The 20,769-nt window shown below is 52.7% G+C and overlaps 2 protein-coding genes and 1 long non-coding RNA gene across 5 annotated transcripts; 1 reads left to right on the plus strand and 2 right to left on the minus strand.

Moving 5' to 3' along the window:
* The first annotated feature begins 1,136 nt into the window (after window positions 1-1,136).
* On the plus strand, window positions 1,137-15,835 carry pkn3 (protein kinase N3). 3 transcript variants are annotated; one of them, XM_015367182.2, is made up of 22 exons: window positions 1,137-1,245; window positions 2,708-2,984; window positions 3,592-3,746; window positions 4,810-4,951; window positions 5,146-5,297; window positions 5,941-6,145; window positions 6,418-6,597; window positions 7,330-7,439; window positions 7,925-8,068; window positions 8,240-8,315; window positions 8,507-8,699; window positions 9,161-9,260; window positions 9,781-9,854; window positions 10,194-10,263; window positions 10,377-10,468; window positions 10,816-10,992; window positions 11,391-11,453; window positions 11,885-11,961; window positions 12,657-12,799; window positions 13,065-13,172; window positions 13,746-13,826; window positions 14,418-15,835. In XM_015367182.2, exons 1-22 carry the CDS (start codon window positions 1,225-1,227, stop codon window positions 14,616-14,618), a joined length of 2,841 nt encoding a protein of 946 aa, XP_015222668.2. In that variant the 5' UTR covers window positions 1,137-1,224; the 3' UTR covers window positions 14,619-15,835. The 3 variants fall into 3 exon arrangements, with proteins under 3 accessions (XP_015222668.2, XP_069039587.1, XP_069039588.1); XM_069183487.1 differs by having other exon boundaries at window positions 1,158-1,245; window positions 2,713-2,984; XM_069183486.1 differs by lacking the exons at window positions 9,161-9,260; window positions 9,781-9,854.
* Window positions 4,279-9,786, minus strand: LOC138224997 (uncharacterized). The gene is made up of 3 exons (XR_011183526.1): window positions 9,301-9,786; window positions 4,776-4,959; window positions 4,279-4,346 (listed from the first exon to the last, which is right to left on the minus strand). It is a non-coding gene; the product is annotated as an uncharacterized lncRNA (long non-coding RNA).
* A 1,120-nt stretch (window positions 15,836-16,955) lies between the features above and the next one.
* zdhhc12b (zinc finger DHHC-type palmitoyltransferase 12b) lies at window positions 16,956-20,731 on the minus strand. The gene is made up of 5 exons (XM_006640759.3): window positions 20,116-20,731; window positions 19,419-19,555; window positions 19,010-19,102; window positions 18,489-18,655; window positions 16,956-17,364 (listed from the first exon to the last, which is right to left on the minus strand). Exons 1-5 carry the CDS (start codon window positions 20,210-20,212, stop codon window positions 17,049-17,051), a joined length of 810 nt encoding a protein of 269 aa, XP_006640822.2. The 5' UTR covers window positions 20,213-20,731; the 3' UTR covers window positions 16,956-17,048.
* Between the last annotated feature and the right edge of the window lie 38 nt (window positions 20,732-20,769).

The raw sequence follows: 20,769 nt of genomic DNA on the forward strand, positions 1-20,769 counted from the left end.
GTGAAAACGAACACGTGAAATAAAAAAAATAATTTCAAATAAAAATCCCTGCAAATTATCCTACATTATAAATGAACCTTACACAACAGCCTATGTGTTTTATTGAGGTCATTAAATGTTGATCAAATATAGGGGACAAAAAACACCACATTTGTGCTGGTTCTGGATCCAACAGTTTTGTCAACTGTCCTGTAACCACGCCAGGGAAACGGGAACGTGCTTTCTGTCCATTAAAAGCCATTAACGATACAGTATCCGTGTACCTCATTGTGTGTTTTCTTCACAAAAAGACTGCCAAGGAAATTGACGACGACATCTATGGGACTGGCTGGGAACTGTCTCCCAGTTGTTTCGCCAACTTCTGAGTAAATTTGATCGCAACAGGTGCCGAACTGTTCAGCAACCCCCTGGACATTTCTCTTACCTATTTGTTTTTAACAACCTTTCCTGCGTGTGTAAGAGATTTCGCCGGATTTTCTGACAGGACTTTTTCAGCTGTGACCCGTTTTCAGCTCTACATCGAACAGCGCAGGTACAGCGGTCCTTAGGGATCCTTTTTTAAAATAAAATTAAATTAAAAGGATCAATGCAATGTTCATAGAAGTCGCAGATACAAAGAAGAGCTACTGTAGCTCTTTTTAAAATGTAGGTAAATGAAGTTATTTCTGCGAGTTCTTACAGCCTTTTCCCCATCTGATTTTCCACGGCTGATTCAATGAAATGGATGTATTTAAATAGATGAATCTTTTGTTTTCTTCTGCAGCCCGCGGCGGAATAACCTGTAACCGGGGATCCGGGGGACAAAGGCAGGCGGGGGGACGCGGTGTGTCCACCGGGCGGGGGGACACAGTGTGTCCGCCGGGCAGCGGCTCAGCCCGGCCGCGGTGACCGGCAGCCCGCACAGCCAATCCGGCCGCGGGGAGGGAGGAGACCCCGCAGATTCAAACCTTCGGGAGAGAAAGGGGGGAGGAACAGACGAAACGGAGGAAAAAAGAGTAGCCGGGAAGTTTTGTTCTGTTCATGCAAGTGTATCGGGTTTTTCCCCCCACTGGAATGCGCCTGACAACCAGACGCGAGTAGATCCAGGCAGCGCCTACTCGGATGTTATTGTTAATTTGATTTTCTTCTGCTTTTACCCGAGTAACTATGTTTATTGCGGTCAGGTTTTCCCACAATTAGCAGAAACACAGGGGATTCGCTCTTTCGACTCCAGCCCTGCGGGTCATGGCGGAGGTCACAGTACAGGTAAGCCAAAGATATGAAAGTTACCTTTTTTTTAAAAAAAGAAAAAAGATTATTTGGCTTCTCTTTAGGATGACGGATATCTCGTTGAACCTACAGATGCTGCCCGTGTTGTCAATATGTTTGCGAGTGAAAAGCCTCATTATTTATAGAGCATTAGGTTATTTTCCTATGTTCTGTATTTTGTGAGCTGCCCTTGTTGCAGAAACATTATTTGACCGTGGCAGGAAAAGGTGGAGTTAGATAAGACTAGTACTTATTGTGTTTCGATGAGAGTTAAATAGTTTGGGGGCGATTAGTTCACTGCGGACGTGTGATTTTGTCTTTTTAGGCTTTTTATCCGGGGAGGAAAAACTCTCACTTTTCTGGTTTTTCCTGTTCGCTATAAGCGCACTTTTCGTTCACAAACTTCACGAAGCAACTATTTTGTCGCAATAGCTTTACAAATATCCTGCTGGTTTACTGGCTTCGTACTGGGTGGGGACGTGGACCGTATTAAAACGTCATTGCATTAAAACTTAGAGCCGCATCGTTTTCTTTGAAAACCAAGGCACGCAGAATTGCAGAAATTCTAGTTATATGGGGAGAAAATAAATCTTTATGCAGCCGATCAGCAGAAATGGAACCAAGTGCAGTGATCGGTCTGGGTCGCAGAAGACCAGCCCTTTCTGTCTTTGGAAACGCTCGTCACTCGGAGCTTAGCTTGACCCCCGTTTTGACCTGTGAGGTGGGAGGGAGCCCGAAGAGTGGTGTGAAGGGTGATTTTCAGATTTCATTTCAGAAGCCCTTTCCGCCGAGGAGCCGAGCGGCGACCTAGTGTAGGGGCGGTTCAGAAAGTTCCTATCGGTTTCCCCACCCTGTGTACACAGCTCTCGCGTCTGGCCTTTATTAAAATCCGACTCCACACTGGACTTTCCCAGGACGCTGTACATTGTTGGCTGCTTTGGTCTGCGATTTACTTTCCTCCCCCTTCTGCCTCGCCTGGTGTAACAGACTTGTCTGAAACATACTGTCCTCTTGGTAAACCATGTTTAGGAACTGCAGCGCCAAAAAGTAATGGGCAAGCCCAAAAAGTGCTTCAGAAATTGTATATATGTGTATAAAAATATTGGCAGGGTATTCTGTTTTACCACCGCTGGTTCTACAAAGAATGTGGTAACAGAACTCGGGAGGGCATTTTTCTGTTTTAAATTAAAACTTGAAGACCATGTGAAGGAAGAGGAAAAGAGGAGGCGATTTCCTCATGGAGGGGATCCTGCAGTGTGGTGTGTTTCAGCCCACGCAGTGCCAGCCTTTACTTTGTGTGCCTTACTACACACAAATGTGCCTGGCTGGCAGCGAGTAGAGCAGAAAAACCTGTGTCTGATTCGTTGCAATAAACAATTGTATTTTGATTTAAAAAAAAAAATATCCCCTAAGTTCAGCAGAGACCCTCTAACGCTCCTGGTTTTGGGAACCCCCCCAGAGCAGCTGCCTGCAGGACCTGGCGGACGGCAACATCCTGGACCCGGCCTTCCAGCAGCGCCTGGAGGACGCCCGGACCCAGCTGCGGCAGGAGATCCAGAAGGAGCTGAAGATCAAGGAGGGGGCGGAGAGGCTGCGGCGCGCGGTGACCAGCCGGAGGAACGCGGTGCACGTGGAGGGGCAGCTGAAGGCCTCCAACCGCAAGCTGGAGCAGCTGCACTGGGAGCTGCAGGAGCTCAACGCCCGGGCCATGGCCAGGGACAAGGACAGCCAGACAGGTCGGGGGTCAGGGGTCGGGGGTCAGGGGTCATCTTCTGCCCTTGCTGGCGGTCTGTAGAGCTCAGACCCGATCTGGAGGGGCATCTTTAGGGGCAGGTAGTGAAAATGCACCATCCGTCCAGTTCCCGTTAGTTAAGAACTAAGATACTTAATTATTCCCAAGAGCAGCAAGTGGTGCAACATACAACACGCAACACTAAAAAAGAAAGAAAAGTACAAGCAAAGATGAAAATGGCAAACGGGCCGGAGCAGTGATTGACGCGAACAGTGTGTGGTATTTAAGAAGGTGTTGAAGTACATGCGTGTTTGTAGAGGGGGCTCTGTCTAGTACACATCTAAGTGCTTCACTCAATTCAGGGTCACAGGGGAGCCAGACCCTACCCCAGCAGGCGGTGGCTGCATGGCAGGATGGGATGCCATCAAAATTTACCAACTTCAAAAATAAAGCCCCCCCCCCCCCCCCCGCAGGACAAGTGCCACGGCCTTCTTTTCAGAAACCAGCCCCCGCTCAGCAGCGGGGATGTACCTGAGTGGGCATCGCGCCGCTAACGAGCGCTCCTGGCCCGTCTGGTGACCGTGTGCCGTCCCTTGTGTTGCCCCCGCCAGACGACGCCACCTCGCCCGACCCCTGCCGCTGGGAGGAGAGCACCACGCCGCTGGCCAGCCGCATCCTGGCCTTGAAGAAGCAGCTGACCATAGAGACCAAGGTGAAGCAGGGCGCGGAGAACATGATCCAGATGTACTCCAACAGCTCCTTCAAGGTAGGCCCTCGCCCGAGGGTGGCCGGCATTGCTGCCTCGCAGCGCTGGGGCCCTGGTTTCATCGGTCTCTTTAAATCGTCCGCAGCTCTGGGCCTGGGCGTGTCAGAATGGGCCTGTTGAGTAAATAATCTGGCCTAGTTTAATTAGGAAATGACTCAAGTAGAACGACAGCCGGGGGACTTTGCAGAGGGCCAGAGCACAGCAGTGGGGTATCGCTCTGGCTTGTACCAGAAGCAGGCCGGTTTGGCACAGGTCTTCAGAAACACGGGTGTCAAACAGTCATCTGCTTGTCATCCTAGCTGGACAGCCCTTAACGCTGCGCCGGCGTGGGTTTGGCAAACTCTCGGAAGTTTTTTGGGGTTTCTTTCATTTCTCTGGGGTCTGATCTGGCTTACCAAAGAATCCCTGCCTGTACAAGGCGCTGAATTCCCCCCGGAACTGGTTTATGCTCCCAGAGTGCCGCGCGATCGTCGTCCCCCGTGTGCAGGACGGGCTGTGTCGTTGTCTGGTCCAGCGGCGGCCGAGGCCAGTGTGCAGCGCTGACCGCGCAGCTGTGCTCAGGGAAGCAGTACTGATGGCACAGAGGCAGCCCAGCTGCTTCTGCAGACAGAGTGCAAACACAGGGGAGAGAGAGAGGGAGGATGGGTTAGTGAACCATCAGCAGAATCCAGCGAAGGCATTGCAGATCTTCGCAGTAAGCGAACAGGCTGAAAGAGCTGGAGCGGATCTCTCAAACTCAGCGAGCCCTAACTAGTTGTGTTTCAGGGGTGGTTAAGAGGCGTGACACAAGCAGTGTCTGGAGAGAAGGACAGTCTAGCAGGACAGTTAGTCCAGCTGTGGAGGGCAGCCCTGTCTGTGTCCTGGCACGTTCTGAATATTCATAACTCAGCAGGAGGACAAGGGCATGCCTGTGATCAATCACTGTGCTGCTTCCTCAGCTGCCAGGCTCTTAACACCGCGCAGGACGCTGCTCTTCAGCTCAGAGGAATGTGATCTTGGTAATGAGGAAAAGCTCGGTGCAGTCGTAACCTTTGTTTTTCCCCTCTGTGATTCTCCTTTCCAGGACCGGAAGATGCTGTCCACTGCCCAGCAGATGCTCCAGGACAGCCGGACGAAGATCGAGCTGATCCGCATGCAGATCGTCAAAGTCGCGCAGGCAGGAGAGGGAGACGGGGAAGGCTTCGACTCGGAGGCCGAGCGAAAGGGTGGGGCCCTCTGTAGACGGCAAGAGCTACTTTTCATTGCGCTGTACATACTCGCGTCCGTCCTTCGGCCTGCCTGCCACACAGACACCAGCACACCAGAGCCCGTTTTCCCACTGTAACATGGGGAGAACGTGCAAACTCCACGCAGACCGCTGGGCCTCAGTCCCCCTGTTCCCTCTCCCGTCCCCCCGCAGGCCGGCCGCTGGACACCATCAGCCCCCTGGAGCTCCGCGTCGCTGAGCTGCGGCACCACCTGAAGATCGAGGCCGCCGTGGCGGAGGGGGCCAAGAACGTGGTGAAGCAGCTGGGGGGCCGCAGGGTGCAGGACCGTCGCGCCCTGGCAGAGGTGGGCACTAGGCCTGGCACAGGGGGCAGGACTCGGGCAGCAAGCGGCGCTGGCTGGGCTTGGATTGCGCTGGTGTTTTAGTGGTCGATCAGTAGTTCGCAGTCCTGGCCCTGGAGGTACCCTGTGTGTCTGCTGGTTTATCTTCTCTCCAGGCCCTTAATTGCTCCCGGTAATCGATCTGCTTGTTTTAACTTTGTTTTCTGACTGAACAACATGCCTCAATACAGCGGTTGTGGCTCCTGGTCCTGGGTCACCTTCTGGATTTTGGTTTTCCGCGCTGCTTTTATAGGAGGAACGCAGTTGTGGTTATGCATGTACTGTACAGAGATTGGCAGCTCTGCCGATGCAGCGTCTCTAACTGGACCCTTAATTTGTCATTCTGCACCCAGATTCTGGAGCACAAGCAGGCACTTTCAGATTATCTGGACACTGTTCTAGGTGCAGAAAAACAAGTATTATCAGGCAGCAGAGGCATAGAAAATTCACCCCGACGCTCAAAATAGAGGAAATTCCAGGCATGTGTTTTTCCTGCGAGCTGGGAAAGACGGCCGTTGGGCAGGGGGTGTGGGTGACCCAGGGCTGGGGACCGCCGGGCTGGCACTGCTTCAGGAGGGCTTTGCCCACTGGCTGTCTCTCCCCCCAGGCCCAGGCCAGGCTGCAGGAGTCCTCGCAGAAGCTCGACCTGCTGCGCCTGTCCCTGGAGAGGCGGCTCGGCGAGCTATCCCAGGACCACCCGAAACGGGCCGTCATCAAAGAGGAGCTGGCCCTGGGCGCCTCGCCCTCCCTGGGGCTCCAGCGGCACCGCCTGCAGTCGGCCTCCTCGTTCTTCAAGCCCGCCACCCTCACAGGTGGGACGGACGTCGTGGGGCGTGCTCGGTTATTCAGGCAGTCTTGACACACAACGGGCTGGCAAGATGTTCTGATCTCTTCAGCAGGTTGTGTTGTTTTCAGTCAGCCGTTAAAATGGAATTCATATCGTCATTTGCATGTCCCCGTGACTGGATTTAAGTGCCTTTATGAACCTTTCTCGTGACGAGCTGACCGAGTCCCGGCGCCCTGTCGGTGGTCTTGCCCGGCGGTGTCCCTCCTGAGCTGCCCACGAGCCGGACCTTTCTTACAGGCAGGCTGGAGGTCAGGCTGATGGGCTGTCAGGACCTGCTGGAGTCGGTGCCGGGCCGCTGCCGGGTGTCCGGCGTCTCCACGGCCCTGGGCAGCCCCTCCGAGGCCAAGTCCCTGAAGGTGCGGGCGGGAATCTCGGGCCGCGGCACGAGCAGCAGGCTCAAGACGGACGAGCTGTCCGGTGAGTAGACCCCAGGCCGGGCTTCGGATGTCTGCTTTCCCCCTTCGCTCTGCAGGGGATCCCCCTTTCTTAACTCTCACCGGAAACTTAATCCAGGGGCGTTGGTTAGTCATCTTGTTTCACGTAGGAGAGAGAAACTGGCCTGTGAGGCTTTTTTTAGGTGGGGTTCGTACATTTTTGGTTCTCTGAAATGACCACAGAATGAAAAAGGGGCAATGTCTAGTTCTCGTTGCTATTTTGTTGGAGAATGAAAAAGCTTGTGTGTCAGATTTCGTTTTAAGAGGGCAGTTCAAGTGCTTCCTGCTTGGTTAGAGAAGGAAAGATGTTCTGTTTGGGTGCACACTGAGCGCTGTAGTTGACATGTTCCCCAGTTTGCCAGTATCTACTGGGGATGCAGGAGTGTCCCTGATTTACACCCGTGAGCCTGCGTGTGGGCATTGAGCTCTGCTCTTCAAGGCACTGTGGATTCGCCGGGTGGAAAAATTCAGCTTTGCGAGTAGTAGTCCAAGTGTCGAATCTGCAGAGCCACTCGTTTCATCCCCACTAGTATGGGCTGTGATCAGGGCTGAAGAAGATCTGGCAGTTTCCTTTGGGAACGAATGATTCCTTGCACAGTTCATTTGCACTAAGTTGCCAGAAACGTGGAGACAGGTCATTTGTTTGCACGGAAAGAGAGAACTCCTGTGACGCCTGCGGCTGACAGATGAACCTGTTCTGCCCCGTCTCCTGCAGCGGACATCAGCGCCGTTCTGAAGCTGGACAACAAAATGGTGGGCAGGACCAACTGGAGGCCCGTCAGCAACCAGGCCTGGGACCAGAGTTTCAGCATCGAGCTGGAGAGGGTGAGGCTCTGGGAAGCACGCTGCTGCGCGTGGCCACTTTTTCCGCACGTCGGGCAAGCCGCCCGCGACACAAGGCTCATACTCGGGGTGCCGAAATTCACACAGGTCGCTGCTTCTCATGTTCTTCATCGCCACCGCAGACCAACAGCAGCATGGCCCAGCTGGCCCAGCGGGCGCAGTAGCACATGTCATTCGGGCGGCTTTACGGGGAAAACAGATCTCTGAAGTACGGTCCTTGGGGCTGTGTGAAAGCCGCCTTGTTCTTCTGATGGAGAACCTAGCATCGCTCCCTTGGTACCGTAAGCCCCTGTGTGTGTGTCAGAGGCAGGCATTGTGCGAGTCCTTACTCCTTTTGTGCTTAAATTCAAAAAGAGAAATTTAAAAAACAAATGAATTTTTAAGATAGTTCACGATGGCAGAGGGCTCAGAGGCGCGCAGTAATGTGCAATACGATGTCTCCCCCTTTCCCTCGCCTCGCCCCCAAGTCTCGGGAGCTGGAGATCGGGGTGTACTGGCGGGACTGGAGGGCTCTGTGCGCGGTGAAGTTCCTGCGGCTGGAGGACTTCCTGGATAACCGGCGTCATGGCATGTGTCTGTACCTGGAGCCCCAGGGCATGCTGTTCACCGAGGTGAGCCTTCCTGCCCCTCGAAAAGCCTCTTTCCCGTGCTATTGGGTTCTTGGATTTTTTTTTCAATGAAGCTGTTAGGCTTGTATGCTGGATTTTTAAAAAATATATATTTTCCTTTGAACTGTATTTACTTTTAACTTTTTTTTGTATTTGACGCCGTACGAACATCAGGTGACCTTCATCAACCCTGTCATAGAGCATCACTCGAAACTGCAGAGGCAGAAGCGCATCTTCCCTAAAGAGAAAGGTGAGGCCGCCGTCCGCGGATCTCGTCGGGGGCCTTGAATTATTACGTTTCCAGCGCAGGCCTGCGACTCGCCATGCAACATGGTTTCCTTCCTCCCCAGCAGCTCCTGTTCTGCATTTACCCTGAGAAACCTCTGGCTTCCCGAACGCGTTCCCCCTTCCTCACTGGGTTTCCCCTGCTTGATGTCCTAGGGAAGAACTTCCTGCGCGCGGCTCAGATGAACATCAACATCGCCACGTGGGGCCGGCTGATGATGAGCATGCTGCCCCCCTGTAGCTCCTTGTCGGCCATGAGCCCCCCGCTCTCCGGCTCCTCCGATTCCGAGGTCACCCCCCCGCCACCGTGCGCCGAGGACAAGCCCGGCGTGTCCACGCCGCTGCCCGGGTGAGAGGCAGGGCATCTGCGGGATGGGGTCACCCCTGTCCGAGTCTGGACAGGCGCAGCGCAGGAAAGCGATCGTTTTGACCATCAGAGGACTTTGTAGCTCCGAGCGGGTTTTGGATACCTGGGTAAAACGTGTCGTCTGTCACCGTGCAGGTCCAAACACGGGGGTTTCTCTCTGCAGCAAGAGACGTGTGGTTTAGCACAGAACGGGGGCCCGAATACGTGTGTCAGGTTCTTTTTGTGGTGAATACGGGGAAACCAGACAGGCTTCTCTCAGCACAGTAAACCGTTCTGGGTTATTGGGAGTTTTGCTCTAAATTCAGCGAGTGAGCAACAGCTCCGGTTTCTAGCCTCGCTGTGCAGGGGGGGCTCGTTCTCGAACCTGAGGCTGCTTGTGTATTATTGGAGTGTCGCTGTGGACAGGAGCAGCCTCTCACCTCCCCCTGCGCTCGCTGTTGCAGGGACGCTCCAGTGGTCAGGCTGACCTTCAGCGAGGACCGGCCCCCCAAACCCCCCCGCCTCCACATGCAGCAGAGCCCCGCAGAGAGCCCGTCACCCCCGGTACGCAACAGGACACCCCGATACACGCGCACACGGACACACCTGTGCTGTTTCCTTTCTCCCTCTCTTTCCTCCCCACTGGGAGTGCCAGGGATGCAGACTCTAGACTTGGGATGAGTCTCTCCAGGCCAGTTCAGTCAAAGCCATGTAGTCATGCAGAACTCATGATGCATATTTGCCTAGCAAATAAAGAAGTGCACAAGCAAGCACACGATTTTCTTTTTGAAACTGTAAGTACAGTCCATTTCAAGTCTAACAGTAAATCATATTCAAGGTTTAATGATAAATTAACTGGCATTTTTTTTAGGTGCATTTGTGTGCGTCCTTAAAATGACTAAATGGATCAAACCGAAGGGGATTGGGTGATAAAACAAATCCTGGTGCTGATTTGAAGAAATCAGTGTTGTTACTGTGGTGGTTGTTATAAATGCTCAACCCTGGTGTTGGCTGTGGGATACAGGTGTGTGCTGTAGCTGCTCTGCTTGCGCTCACTGGTCTGTCTCCGTCTGTGTTTGCGCAGTTCAGAGACACGCAGCCAGAAGACAGAAACAACTGCAGCACCAGAGGAACGGGATCCTGTCAGCCTGCTCCCGAGTAACTTTCACTCAATCTTTTGTTCATGCGTTTCTCCTTCTACATAAAACACATCAGAGTTGCCTCTTAGCAGGTCCACAAAAAAGTTGAAATCGCCCCACGTGATCTCAAATGTTTTTGCAATACAGCAAATTGTCCTTAAGGGTATGTTTTTGTATAATTTTTTAGTAAATCGTGCAAGATGCATACTTATAGTTCCTTAATAAAAAGACTTGCTATGAAGATTTGTGATGTATCTTACTTTAGTTGACATCGTCATTGAGACCTGCTTGTACAATGATTTGGGCAATAATAGTTTAGCCATGAGACTCCTTGAAGTTCCCCCTCTTGTTCCACCAGAAAGAAGCAAGGCATGCAGATGGAAGATTTCAAGTGCATCTCTGTTCTGGGAAGAGGGCATTTCGGAAAGGTAGTGGGCCGCCGTCTGCTCTTTGGAAAGTCTGTCGAGTTGTGTTTCGCCACTCTGTGCTACGTGCTTCCGCAGACTGGTTCCGCCACTGATCCCAGTGTCCTGCTCCGCAGGTTCTCCTTGCGGAGTACAGGAAGACAGGGAAGCTGTATGCCATAAAAGCCCTGAAGAAGGGAGACATCGTGACGCGTGATGAAGTGGACAGGTAGGTGTCCTCTGTCTTATGGAGCTTCGTCTTGGAACTTGTTGCCTGATGGTCCACTACTCTTCCAGCCCTCATGTCTAAAACCCTCGAATGAACACGGACGTTAGAAGAACTGAAAAGTGTGACTTAATTCGGTAGGGAGCAAGAGGAAAAACTGCTGTTTGGAAACAGACTGGAGGTTCATCCCACCACGAGTGGTTGCAGTCCAGTGGGGTTTCTTTTGTTTGTGGGGAAACGTTATTTCTCGGCGCTGAACGTTTCGGACTCAGACGAGATTATTCCCTGGCGGGGGGGTTGTGCTTCTCCCTGACCTGTGGTGTGTGTCGTTGTCTCTGGGGGCGGGGCAGCCTGATGTGCGAGAAGCGGATCTTCGAGACCATCAACGCCTCGCGCCACCCCTTCCTGGTCAACCTGCACGCCGGCTTCCAGACCCCGGAGCACGTCTGCTTCGTCATGGAGTACTCCCCGGGGGGCGACCTGATGATGCACATCCACAGCAGCGTCTTCTCCGAGGGGCAGGCCCGGTGAGGACACGCCCCCCTCCGCCCGGGGCTTTCTCCCTGCGGAGATCGGAAAGCAGCTCATCCCCCGCAGCCGACTGCGGGATGAGCCCTCGATGGAGGAATGTGCTTCATGGGATTTGGTGAGAGATTGTAGGAGAGGTTGCAAATAAGAGGAGGCCATTCAGCGAATCTGGCTGCTAGGACTTGGGAGACCTAAGGACCTCGTCCAGACTCTTCTGAAAAGAAATGAGGGTAACGGCTCCAATAACGTGTCTGGGCAGCACGTTCCCCACTCCTCCTGGGTCATAGGTGAACCTAGAACTGATTAGGGGCTCTGTCTCTGTAACTAGGGGCTCAGTGGAGACGGGTGGGTTCCTCTGGGGTCGTCTCGCTTGTTAAAGCCTGTGTTTGCTGTGCAGGTTCTATGCTGCCTGTGTGGTGCTGGGGCTGGAGTTTCTCCACAAGAATAAGATCGTTTACCGGTGAGTCCCATTTCTTCTGGGTACTACTCTCCTGACACATTTTGTTTTAGAAGAGCAGTCTAATAAAACTTATTTGAATCCTGGACGAAATGTTTCCCTTTTAGTCGAAGCAGGTAAACCCGGAAATGTCATATTGCTTGTGACTTTTAAAATGCTCTCTTCTTTAAGCTGTTGTTGAACTTCTCCAACTGAGCCTTGCATTAGAATTCTCAAGCTGGCCCATCGGCGTGCAGACTTTCTCGCCTTGAGGAATGTCCAGGTCTCGTCTTTAATGAACAATGTCCTTGAAACACCCTTCAGACTTAAACATGAAAACGACTACAGACACCTGGCCAGTCCCTGCAACCTATTCTGATTGGAATAGGAGGACTTGGTCTCTTCATATCGCGCCTGCCCGGTAATCTGTTCCCGGCACCACTCCTGTCTTGTAGAGATTTGAAGTTGGACAACTTGCTGATGGATGCAGATGGCTTTGTGAGAATCGCAGATTTCGGCTTGTGTAAAGAAGGTAGGCACCCTCTCTGGTGTGGCACTGAGGACTATTGTGTAACCCCGGCTCCTGTCAGTGTTTCAAAAGAATTACAGCTTCATTTTGTATTTAGTCGTAAATATAAAAATGGTAATAATGATAATAATAGTTTAATAATAATAATAATAATTGCTTACACTTATATAGCGCTTTTTCTGGACACTCCACTCAAAGCGCTCTACAGGTAATGTGGACTCCCCTCCACCACCACCAGTGTGCAGCCCCACCTGGATGATGCGACGGCAGCCATAGTGCGCCAGAACGCTCACCACACATCAGCTATCAGTGGGGAGGAGAGCAGAGTAATGTAGCCAGTTCAGAGATGGGGATTATTAGGAGGCCATGATTGGTAAGGGCCAATGGGAATTTGGCCAGGACACCGGGGTTACACCCCTACTCTTTTCGAGAAGCACCCTGGGATTTTTAATGACCACAGAGAGTCAGGACCTCGGTTTTACGTCTCATCCGAAGGACGGGGCCTTTGAAAAACGGGTTTCTTGCCATGTGTTTCTCGTTTCCACGGGGGCTCTGATCCAGGTTGCGCTCACCTCAGGCCTGTTTCGGCGCTCGGCGGGTGCGGGACGCCGGCGGAACCCCGTGGGTTCTGGGGGTGCGGCGCTCGAAGACGGGCGTGTTGACCGTCGGTAAACTGTCCCGTCCCTTCTCGCGTGCAGGAATGGGCCACGGGGACCGGACGTCCACCTTCTGCGGCACCCCCGAGTTCCTGGCCCCGGAGGTGCTGACGGACAACACGTACACGCGGGCCGTGGACTGGTGGGGACTGGGGGTGCTCGTCTACGAGATGCTGGTGGGCGAGGTGAGCAGGCGGCCCAGAGCAGGGGAACGGGGTCGAGAGAACATCTCCCCTTTCCCTTCTCCCCGACACTGGGGGGACCCCGTCCTTTGTTCTAGAATTTTAGAAGATGATTTTGGAAACCCGTATGAACAACAAGGCATAACGCAATGAACTTCACAGACATACCGCGCTACACGGTGCATTTCACAGATGTACGCTGAGAAAGAAAATAAATGTGTATAGATAAAGTGTCCGGTCAATCGCCCGATTTGTTTTTGCGTCTCAGTCTCCGTTCCCCGGCGACGACGAGGAGGAGGTGTTCGACAGCATCGTGAACGACGAAGTCCGCTATCCTCGATTCCTCTCGCCGGAGTCCGTCTCCATCATTCAGAAGGTACGCTGAGCCCCCGTGTGCCTAACACATGAGGGCATTAGGGTCAGCTGACTGGAACTGCTCAGGCCAACATCTGGCCTCGGACCATCAGGCTCCAGTTTCCATGCATCTGTCAGTAGGTTCCTACTGGGATAAAACTGAAGTGCTCTACCACGCACATGCCACAAGTGTTGAATTGAATGCGTGTTTGTGCACAGACTGCAAAGTATGTTGACAATGCAGATGGGGTTTAACACATGATATAGGGCTAGAAGGGGCATTCATCTCGTCTTGTTAGGTAGTAACTTATTGATCCTAGGATCTCGGACAGCACTTTCTTGAAAGATCACAGAGAATTGATTGATTTTTGCTTGAGAGGGTCAATACCCTGTGTCCAGTTTTTTTCCTAAACGGATCATCTTATAATTTCCCCCTGAAGCCAATGAGCAGTGGTATTGAGAAGTAAGCCTTTGTATTCACGTAGTCCCCTTTGAGGATTGTTTTGTACAGTCCTGTCAAGCCCCCTTGGAAAGAAGACTCTCTGTTTTAATCTGTCCGCTACAGCCTGTGTGTCAACTGTGTTGTCTTTCTCAGCTGCTTCGGAAGAACCCAGAGAAACGGCTGGGAAGTGGAGAGCAGGATTCAGAGGAAGTAAAGAAACACAAGTTCTTTCAGGTGATCGGCTTTCACTTCACTCCTCACTGCTCTTCCAGAAGGCAAGGTGTACAAAACCCAGACCTTCTCTTAATTCCTCATTTCCTAAGGTCTCAGGAAAGCATGCGGTGTGTTCTCTAATTGAAGAAATAAACCCAGGTTGGTATTTCCGACTGAGGGCACTAAACTTAAAAAGGATCCACCTTCAGTAATGCATCACGAAGACTTTTTCGAGGGATAGTCATTGATTGCATGATCTGGGGCTGCTTGTCAACTAGCCGCTGGTTAAAACTGAGCAAAACAAACGTGATTTGACTTGGTAAGCCAGACCACTCCGCGAGAGTTATTGGTAGTGAGAGAAGCTGGACAATGTGGTTGTCCTTGTGACCTGGAGCTGCCCCTCTCTGCTTTAATATGATGACGTATACAAGATCCTTCTCCCTGGGCGTCACCGTATCATCAGGATATAGCCACATCGCTGGCCTGTAAAAATTCTGTAAACCTGGTTATAGCAACAAAATGCAAGCGGGCGGCAGGCAGGCTGTAGGAACGAGATGTGCTCACCGTTGCCCCTCTGGAGGGGCTAAGTGACGCCTGTGGCTCCTTCCTCAGGGGACCGACTGGGAGGCCCTGCTGGCCAAGAGGGTGACGCCTCCCTTCACCCCGACGATCAGGGAGCCCCTGGATGTGGGCAACTTCGACGAGGAGTTCACGCGCCTGAGGCCAGTGCTGACGCCGCCCCACACCCCTTGCGTGCTCACGGACCAGCAGCAGGCCTGCTTCGCCGGCTTCGACTTCTCCTCGCTCGGCTGAGCCCTCCCCACGCTCTCCCGCCGGTCTCCAGACCCCCAGCGCAGGATGCCACACCGGAATCAGGCCTCCATTGTAGGGCGGTTCGGCACTTGAACCGCCATCGGTGACGCTTAAAAGAAAGAAAAAAAAACAAGCTGAGGTTTGCTTCCTTTAAACTTTTGATGACCCGAAGGATCAAAATCTATTGTCCCATGTCATCATTCCTTTTAACCTCGAAACTTTTTTCGCTCCTTTTTAGATCCCTACAGCCTCGCGTGGTTATCGTGCACCTCGGTTGTTGCTGATGTTTTAAAGGAAAGCGTCTCGGGTTTTTCTCCCGTTAGGATCCTCTTATGGGACCAGATATAATGTGCATGTTGCCCCAGGTGCAGTCGTAAAAAGCTCGGAGTGTTTTGTGGTGTCATTCTAGACAGCAGTTCATTACCTAGGTGTGACATTAAGGGGCGAGACTTAGCTTTTTACGATCTCATCACCGAATCTGCCACTGTTGGCCCTGTATGTTTGCTTTTAAAACATGTAACTCAGATTTGTTACCTAGTTTACATTCAAATCTGAACTTGCAAGCTGCAAGAGGAAGTGGACGGCCGATGGAATGCAATTGTCCCTTAACAGTGTAGGCCCCCGATTAATGTAAAGGCAACCCGTATTACTGCTGTAACTTTTCAAGTTGCTATACATATAACGATGTTCTCCCTGGGATTTAGGTTCAATATGATAGTTTTAAGAAGTGCCTCTGCTTAGCTGTTCAAAAAGTAAAAGTATCTGAACATGAATGAGCTCTGCATACTTTTTGCACAGCCAACCTTTCCCAGCACAACCCTGGGAAGTCTGCACAGATGGGGCTGTGGGTGTGGTGCATGATAGTGGTGACCAATACGGAGCCTTAACCTTTACAATGAAGTGGAATGGATTAAGTGCAAATGCTTTACAGATCTTAAAAACGTATAACTCTTTGGTGAATGAAGATAAGAGGATTTTAAAGTTCAATGCTGACTATTTTCAGCCATTACAGTTTCTGCATTCCTTTGGAAACCACTTGAAACAGCTGTGAATGTGTATATTTCTATATATAATGAATATATGTATGTGCTTTACTACTGAAGTAATTTATACAGTGAACGGAACAACGTACTATGGTCTAAAGCTTTAGGTGAGATTGTTTTATTGTGTCCTCATGTACGTAAAACAAAAATACAATAAATTTATTTCTCCCTAAAGCTAGGGTGTTTGAGCATAAATGTGTTACAATGTTTGTCTCGTTCTAAAATAGCCATTTCAAAGGCATGACTCTGTGGACTTGTTTGTGGGAGTTTTTTAATTGGAAATAATAGATTTTACAGGTTCCACTCATACTACCTCCATATAGGAAAAAATGGATGAATCCAGGGTTTATTATACACAGTCTTGACAATTTACTGAGCAGAAATAGTACAAAGCAGCTTCGATGTTCAACACTGTATTCTTAAACTGATTCTACAATACCATTTCAAAAGACATTACAAATTTTAAGAAATTATTGCATAAACTCTTTTGTCCAGTAAGGTCAAATGCAGAAGCTGGCATCACACATCCCAATGGACAGAACCCCCTCATGAGGCTGTTCTTGGGCCAAAATACTTCTCTTTCATAGGACACAACTTCCCAGCCTTCTGCTCACTGATGCCACAGGTAACACTGTGAAACCAATCGTTCCGATCAACGCCATTATAGAAAATAGACTTCTGTAGGTCCCCTAAAATAGTTTGCCATTATTGCTTTTGTTTACAAATTGTTCAATAACCACCATTCCTTACTGTTGCACAGAACACAGGCATGGCACACATAGTATAAACATCATATCTGCACCTTAACATGACCGTTTTATTTGAACACCTCGCTTTCCGTATCGATTTTCCCCAACTCTGGTGGGGAAAGAAAGAAAGTAAAGGTATAAAAAACTATCTAGACAGTTTTAGTGCCATGCATCAGAGCGATAAATCCGAGGCTGACGAATTTAATGTGCAAAAAAAAATATTAAAAGTGCTTGTGGAAGTTCTTAATCCATGTTACGATTGTTCTGTTATTACGCAGATTACACAGACGCTCTCGCACTTGTTTCCCCACGGTCAGGCGATAAGTCACACCGCTGGAGCCAGGACGACCCCGGTGTCGGCCAACTGTCTGTCGCTTCAGGGCCCTGCAGCTCCTGCGACGCCACAGCTGTAGAACAAGGCGCCACCTTCCGCAGAACGGTCGTGCTCTTTGAAGCGATCTGGGGCGCGGGGAGCCCAGACTTGCGAAATACTTGTCTCTGCCCGTTTCTGGAGGAGTCACAGGGCCGGGCTCCTGCAGGCTCCCTCCTCGTCCGCTTCCACTGAGCCGCCCTGTATCTGCTCCCGCTGAAGGGCTGGAGTCCGCCCCCGCTCCCCGGGAGAGGGGGGGCGCAGGCGGCTAGACGGGGTCGCTGCCCTCCCGGAAGTACACCTCCTCCCAGGCCACGGCGCGGCACACGCAGAAGAAGTCCCGCAGGTTGCGCGGGACGCCCCGGTCGAAGGGGTTCTCGTCGGCGCCGCAGTGCTTGAGGTAGGAGATGCGGTGGCGGGACATGAACTCCCAGGTGGTGGTGTTGAGGGACACCAGGTAGAGGTGGGAGCCCAGCAGGAGGGCCACCACCAGCACGAACACCGCCGCCACCAGGAAGGCCGCCAGGAGGAAGCCGTTCTGCCGCAGCCACGTCTTCCAGGTGGGGGCGTAGCTGAAGCCAGACCTTCCCGGGACACAAGAGGAGTCGGGGGGGACATTAACAAAAGTGACTTGTGCACCAGCAGGAAGCACTCGCACACACGGCTGACACTGTTTTCACACAGTTCGAGTTGAACCCGGACCGGCGAGGCCCGTCTCAGTACAGCATACGTGTAAGTTACTTTTTTTTTTAATTTTAAATGGAAACTTCCTGAAAAGGCCTTTGATCTCCCACGTGTGCGCTAGCGTGGAGGGCTCAAAAGGGGGAAAGGCGACATTGCAATGATTATCAGCGCCCACACGGAGCTTTTACACGTGGGAAGGGACCCTCTTCTGCACCTCCTGGGCGACATGCGGCGGCCATCGTGCACCAGCAGCCCAGCTGATCAGGAAATCCCAGGACGAGAAGCTGCTTCACCAACACGAATCTGCGGTGGGAGTTTGTGCCAGGAGGAGCTCTTTAATGACCGAGTAGTAAGCACTTTCTTTAACGCCTCCTACAGCACAGTGTCCCCTGTGGTCACCATACTGGGCCCGCTGGAGTGGAGCTGCTGGTACAGTAGGCCGAGCGCCTCCTACTGGTCCCACCACCACCTGGTCTCCTATTCCTGCCTTCACTTCGGAGATCTGTTGAGACCCGGCTACAGCGTGGCAGTGGTGCTGTGGCGATAGATCAGAGGGTTTACAGGCAGTTTCTGAAACTGGATCGCCTCTGTTCCCCTGAACACATGTGACCCCAGCAAGGGGATCACCGCCGCCAGCAAATCACCTTCATCATCCTGGTCTAACCGCTTGCTCCTGCTGAGGGTGGCGGCGCGAACACACTGAGCAGGGTAAGACCAGACCCCCCTCCACCAGCCACAGGCTCCAGCTCCTCCCGGGCCAGCTGAGAGAGAGACTCCCTCCAGCGGGTCCTGGGCCTGTCCTGGGGTCTCTTCCCAGTGGGCCATGCCTGGTACACCTCCAGCGGGGGGCATCCTCTCCACATGCCCGAGCCGCTCCAATGGTCACTCTGCCAGCAGCCCTGCGGAGAGACCTCCTTTCCGCCTCTCGTACCCGCGACCTCATCCTTGCGGTCGCTGCCCAGAGGGGAGGGCAGAGCAGTAAACCGCGCGATGGGAGAAGAGCCGCCCCCCCCGGTGGACTCACCAGGCGAGGTTGACGCCCCAGAGCAGCGCCAGCAGCTGCACCAGCAGGTAGAGGACGAACCAGCGGTGGTTCCTCTCCCCGACGCAGTTCTCGATCCAGGGGCAGTGGTGGTCGTAGCGCCTCACGCAGCGCTTGCAGGTCTGGCAGTGCTTCGCCCTCATGGGCTGCTGCTCGGGACAGAGAGCAGAGCAGCGTGACCGCAGGGCTTCAAACTGACCCGGCCTGCCCCCCCGGCAACCGATTCCCCCCACTGCCTGCTCCCACAAGCCAGGGGGCCTGTGTGCCCGGGACGTACCGGAGACAATCTAATCTAACTTCGAAACAAGAAGACACACGGATTAGGACTGTTAAACAGAACAACGGACTCGGCAGGTTCACGCAGAAGGAAGAAACGACAGACAGTCCTCTCTGGCCCCTCGCCGCACTGCTGTTCAGTGTGAATAGCGAAGATCCCGCGCTCCTCGGGCAGGCAGACCGCAGGGATGCAGAGGGGGGTCGGGCCTCAGGCTCTCACTCCGTACCTGCAGAAGGCAGAACCCGCAGCGGCGCTGGCGTGGGGCCTTGGACACCGGGGGGATCATCTCCTGCTGCTCCTCCGCGACGCCCAGGGTGAACTGGCAAAACAGCAGCCCCACACACGCAGGGTTAGTGACCCCACTGAGCACCGGGCAAGGACCTGAACCCCAGCTGCTGCAGGGCCGCTGTATGAATGGCTGTCAGACCCTGTGCTCTGACCCCCAGCTTCTCTCCCTGTCTGTGTGTCTCACGGAGAGCAAGCTGGGGTGTGCGAAAAGACAGATTCCTAATACTCATAACAGGAAATTGCATATGGTCCTACATATACGATGTATCTGAGCAAACAAAAGTCAAGGATAGCCGTCACCTTTTGGAAGGGTCAACAAGGACACGAAGAGGAGAAAACGGCCTTACCGTGGCGTCGCTGTCGGACAGCACGAAGCCGGGGTCCATGAGGGACACGGCGAAGTACAGCAGCACGGAGGCCAGCACCAGCAGCACGAACAGCACGGGCTGCAGCTGCTCGCCGTTCTCCTCCTGTCGCCGCAGATCTGCGGGGCCACACGGACACGCGTGAGAGCGCTGTCGGGTCTCCCCACGGACACACGGCACACGTGAGAGCGCTGTCGGGTCTCCACACGGACACATGGCCCGGCTGGCTGACCTGAGGGCTCCCTGCAGTCCTGCTTGAACACTACGGCCGAGTTCTAGTCATCAGTTTCACAGACTATTTCAATCTAAAAGTTCAGGGTCACGCGTGGTTCTGCTCTATGATGCAAGGAAAAGAAACGAATCTACTGTTCTCCCAGATGCAATCATCACAGCCTTGGACTGCACCGGCACAGTGTTTTGCTGTAGTGGACCTTTCAACGAAATATTTTTTTAAAACTTTCTCTGTCAATAATGACACAGTATGTGAAATAAAAGGCTCTTCACGAGACTGTTTTGTGGCGTTCGGTACGGTGCCGTTTGCAGTTTTGCTTCCCGTTTATCTTTTTGTTTTTGTTTCGCACAATACCCGTGAATAAACAATTTGAAAAGCATACAAATTCCTCCCGTCTCCGCCGGTACAACAGAGTCAGCAGGAGCCTGAAGGCGCCCTGCCACTGGCCTGTGTCGTGCAGGAAGAGGATGAGGGTCGTCAGCCAGGTCAGGATAACGTGCGCGGTTCTTACGAGGAACCCGGAACCGAACACGTTCTTGAACATCCTGGCGCGCTTCCAGGCCGGCCCGCTTCCTTCGGCTCTTCCCAGCCCGGAATAACCCGATCACCTGTTCCCGGGCTACATCGGGAGGCCGCCCGTTCAGTCACAGCACAGCGGTCGATCTGTAACTCGAGCTCGCCCGAAACCGAAGGGGGACTCTCGCGTTGTGCTGTCTGGACCGCCCGGGAAGCGTCGATGGTTTCATTGACTTCCCCTCCTCAGAAGGAGCCGAGATAGGAGGACGGCTGTTCTAGCGCAGCTTGTGGACGTGACCGCTGGAGTTAGAACCGCTCCCTTGATGCGCCTGCTCTCCTGGTTACCTCAAGTTACGAAAACGAAACAAATGCCACAGGGCACTGAGGGCCGAGCGGCTGTGCGGCGCGTTTCATAACTTTACATCATATCCACTTTACAACTTGGAACTTAACTGGTCCGCCTTGTTCTTTCTTTATGTTTCAGTTCCCTGTTCGCACTTTTCCATCGCTACTCCGCCTTAAAAAACAAACAAACGCGGACCGAGCGCTGTAATTGGCCTGTAGCCCCCACGTGACCGGTACTAA

The sequence above is a fragment of the Lepisosteus oculatus genome, chromosome 24 (assembly GCF_040954835.1).
Source record: "Lepisosteus oculatus isolate fLepOcu1 chromosome 24, fLepOcu1.hap2, whole genome shotgun sequence".
NCBI classification, from domain to species: domain Eukaryota; kingdom Metazoa; phylum Chordata; class Actinopteri; order Semionotiformes; family Lepisosteidae; genus Lepisosteus; species Lepisosteus oculatus.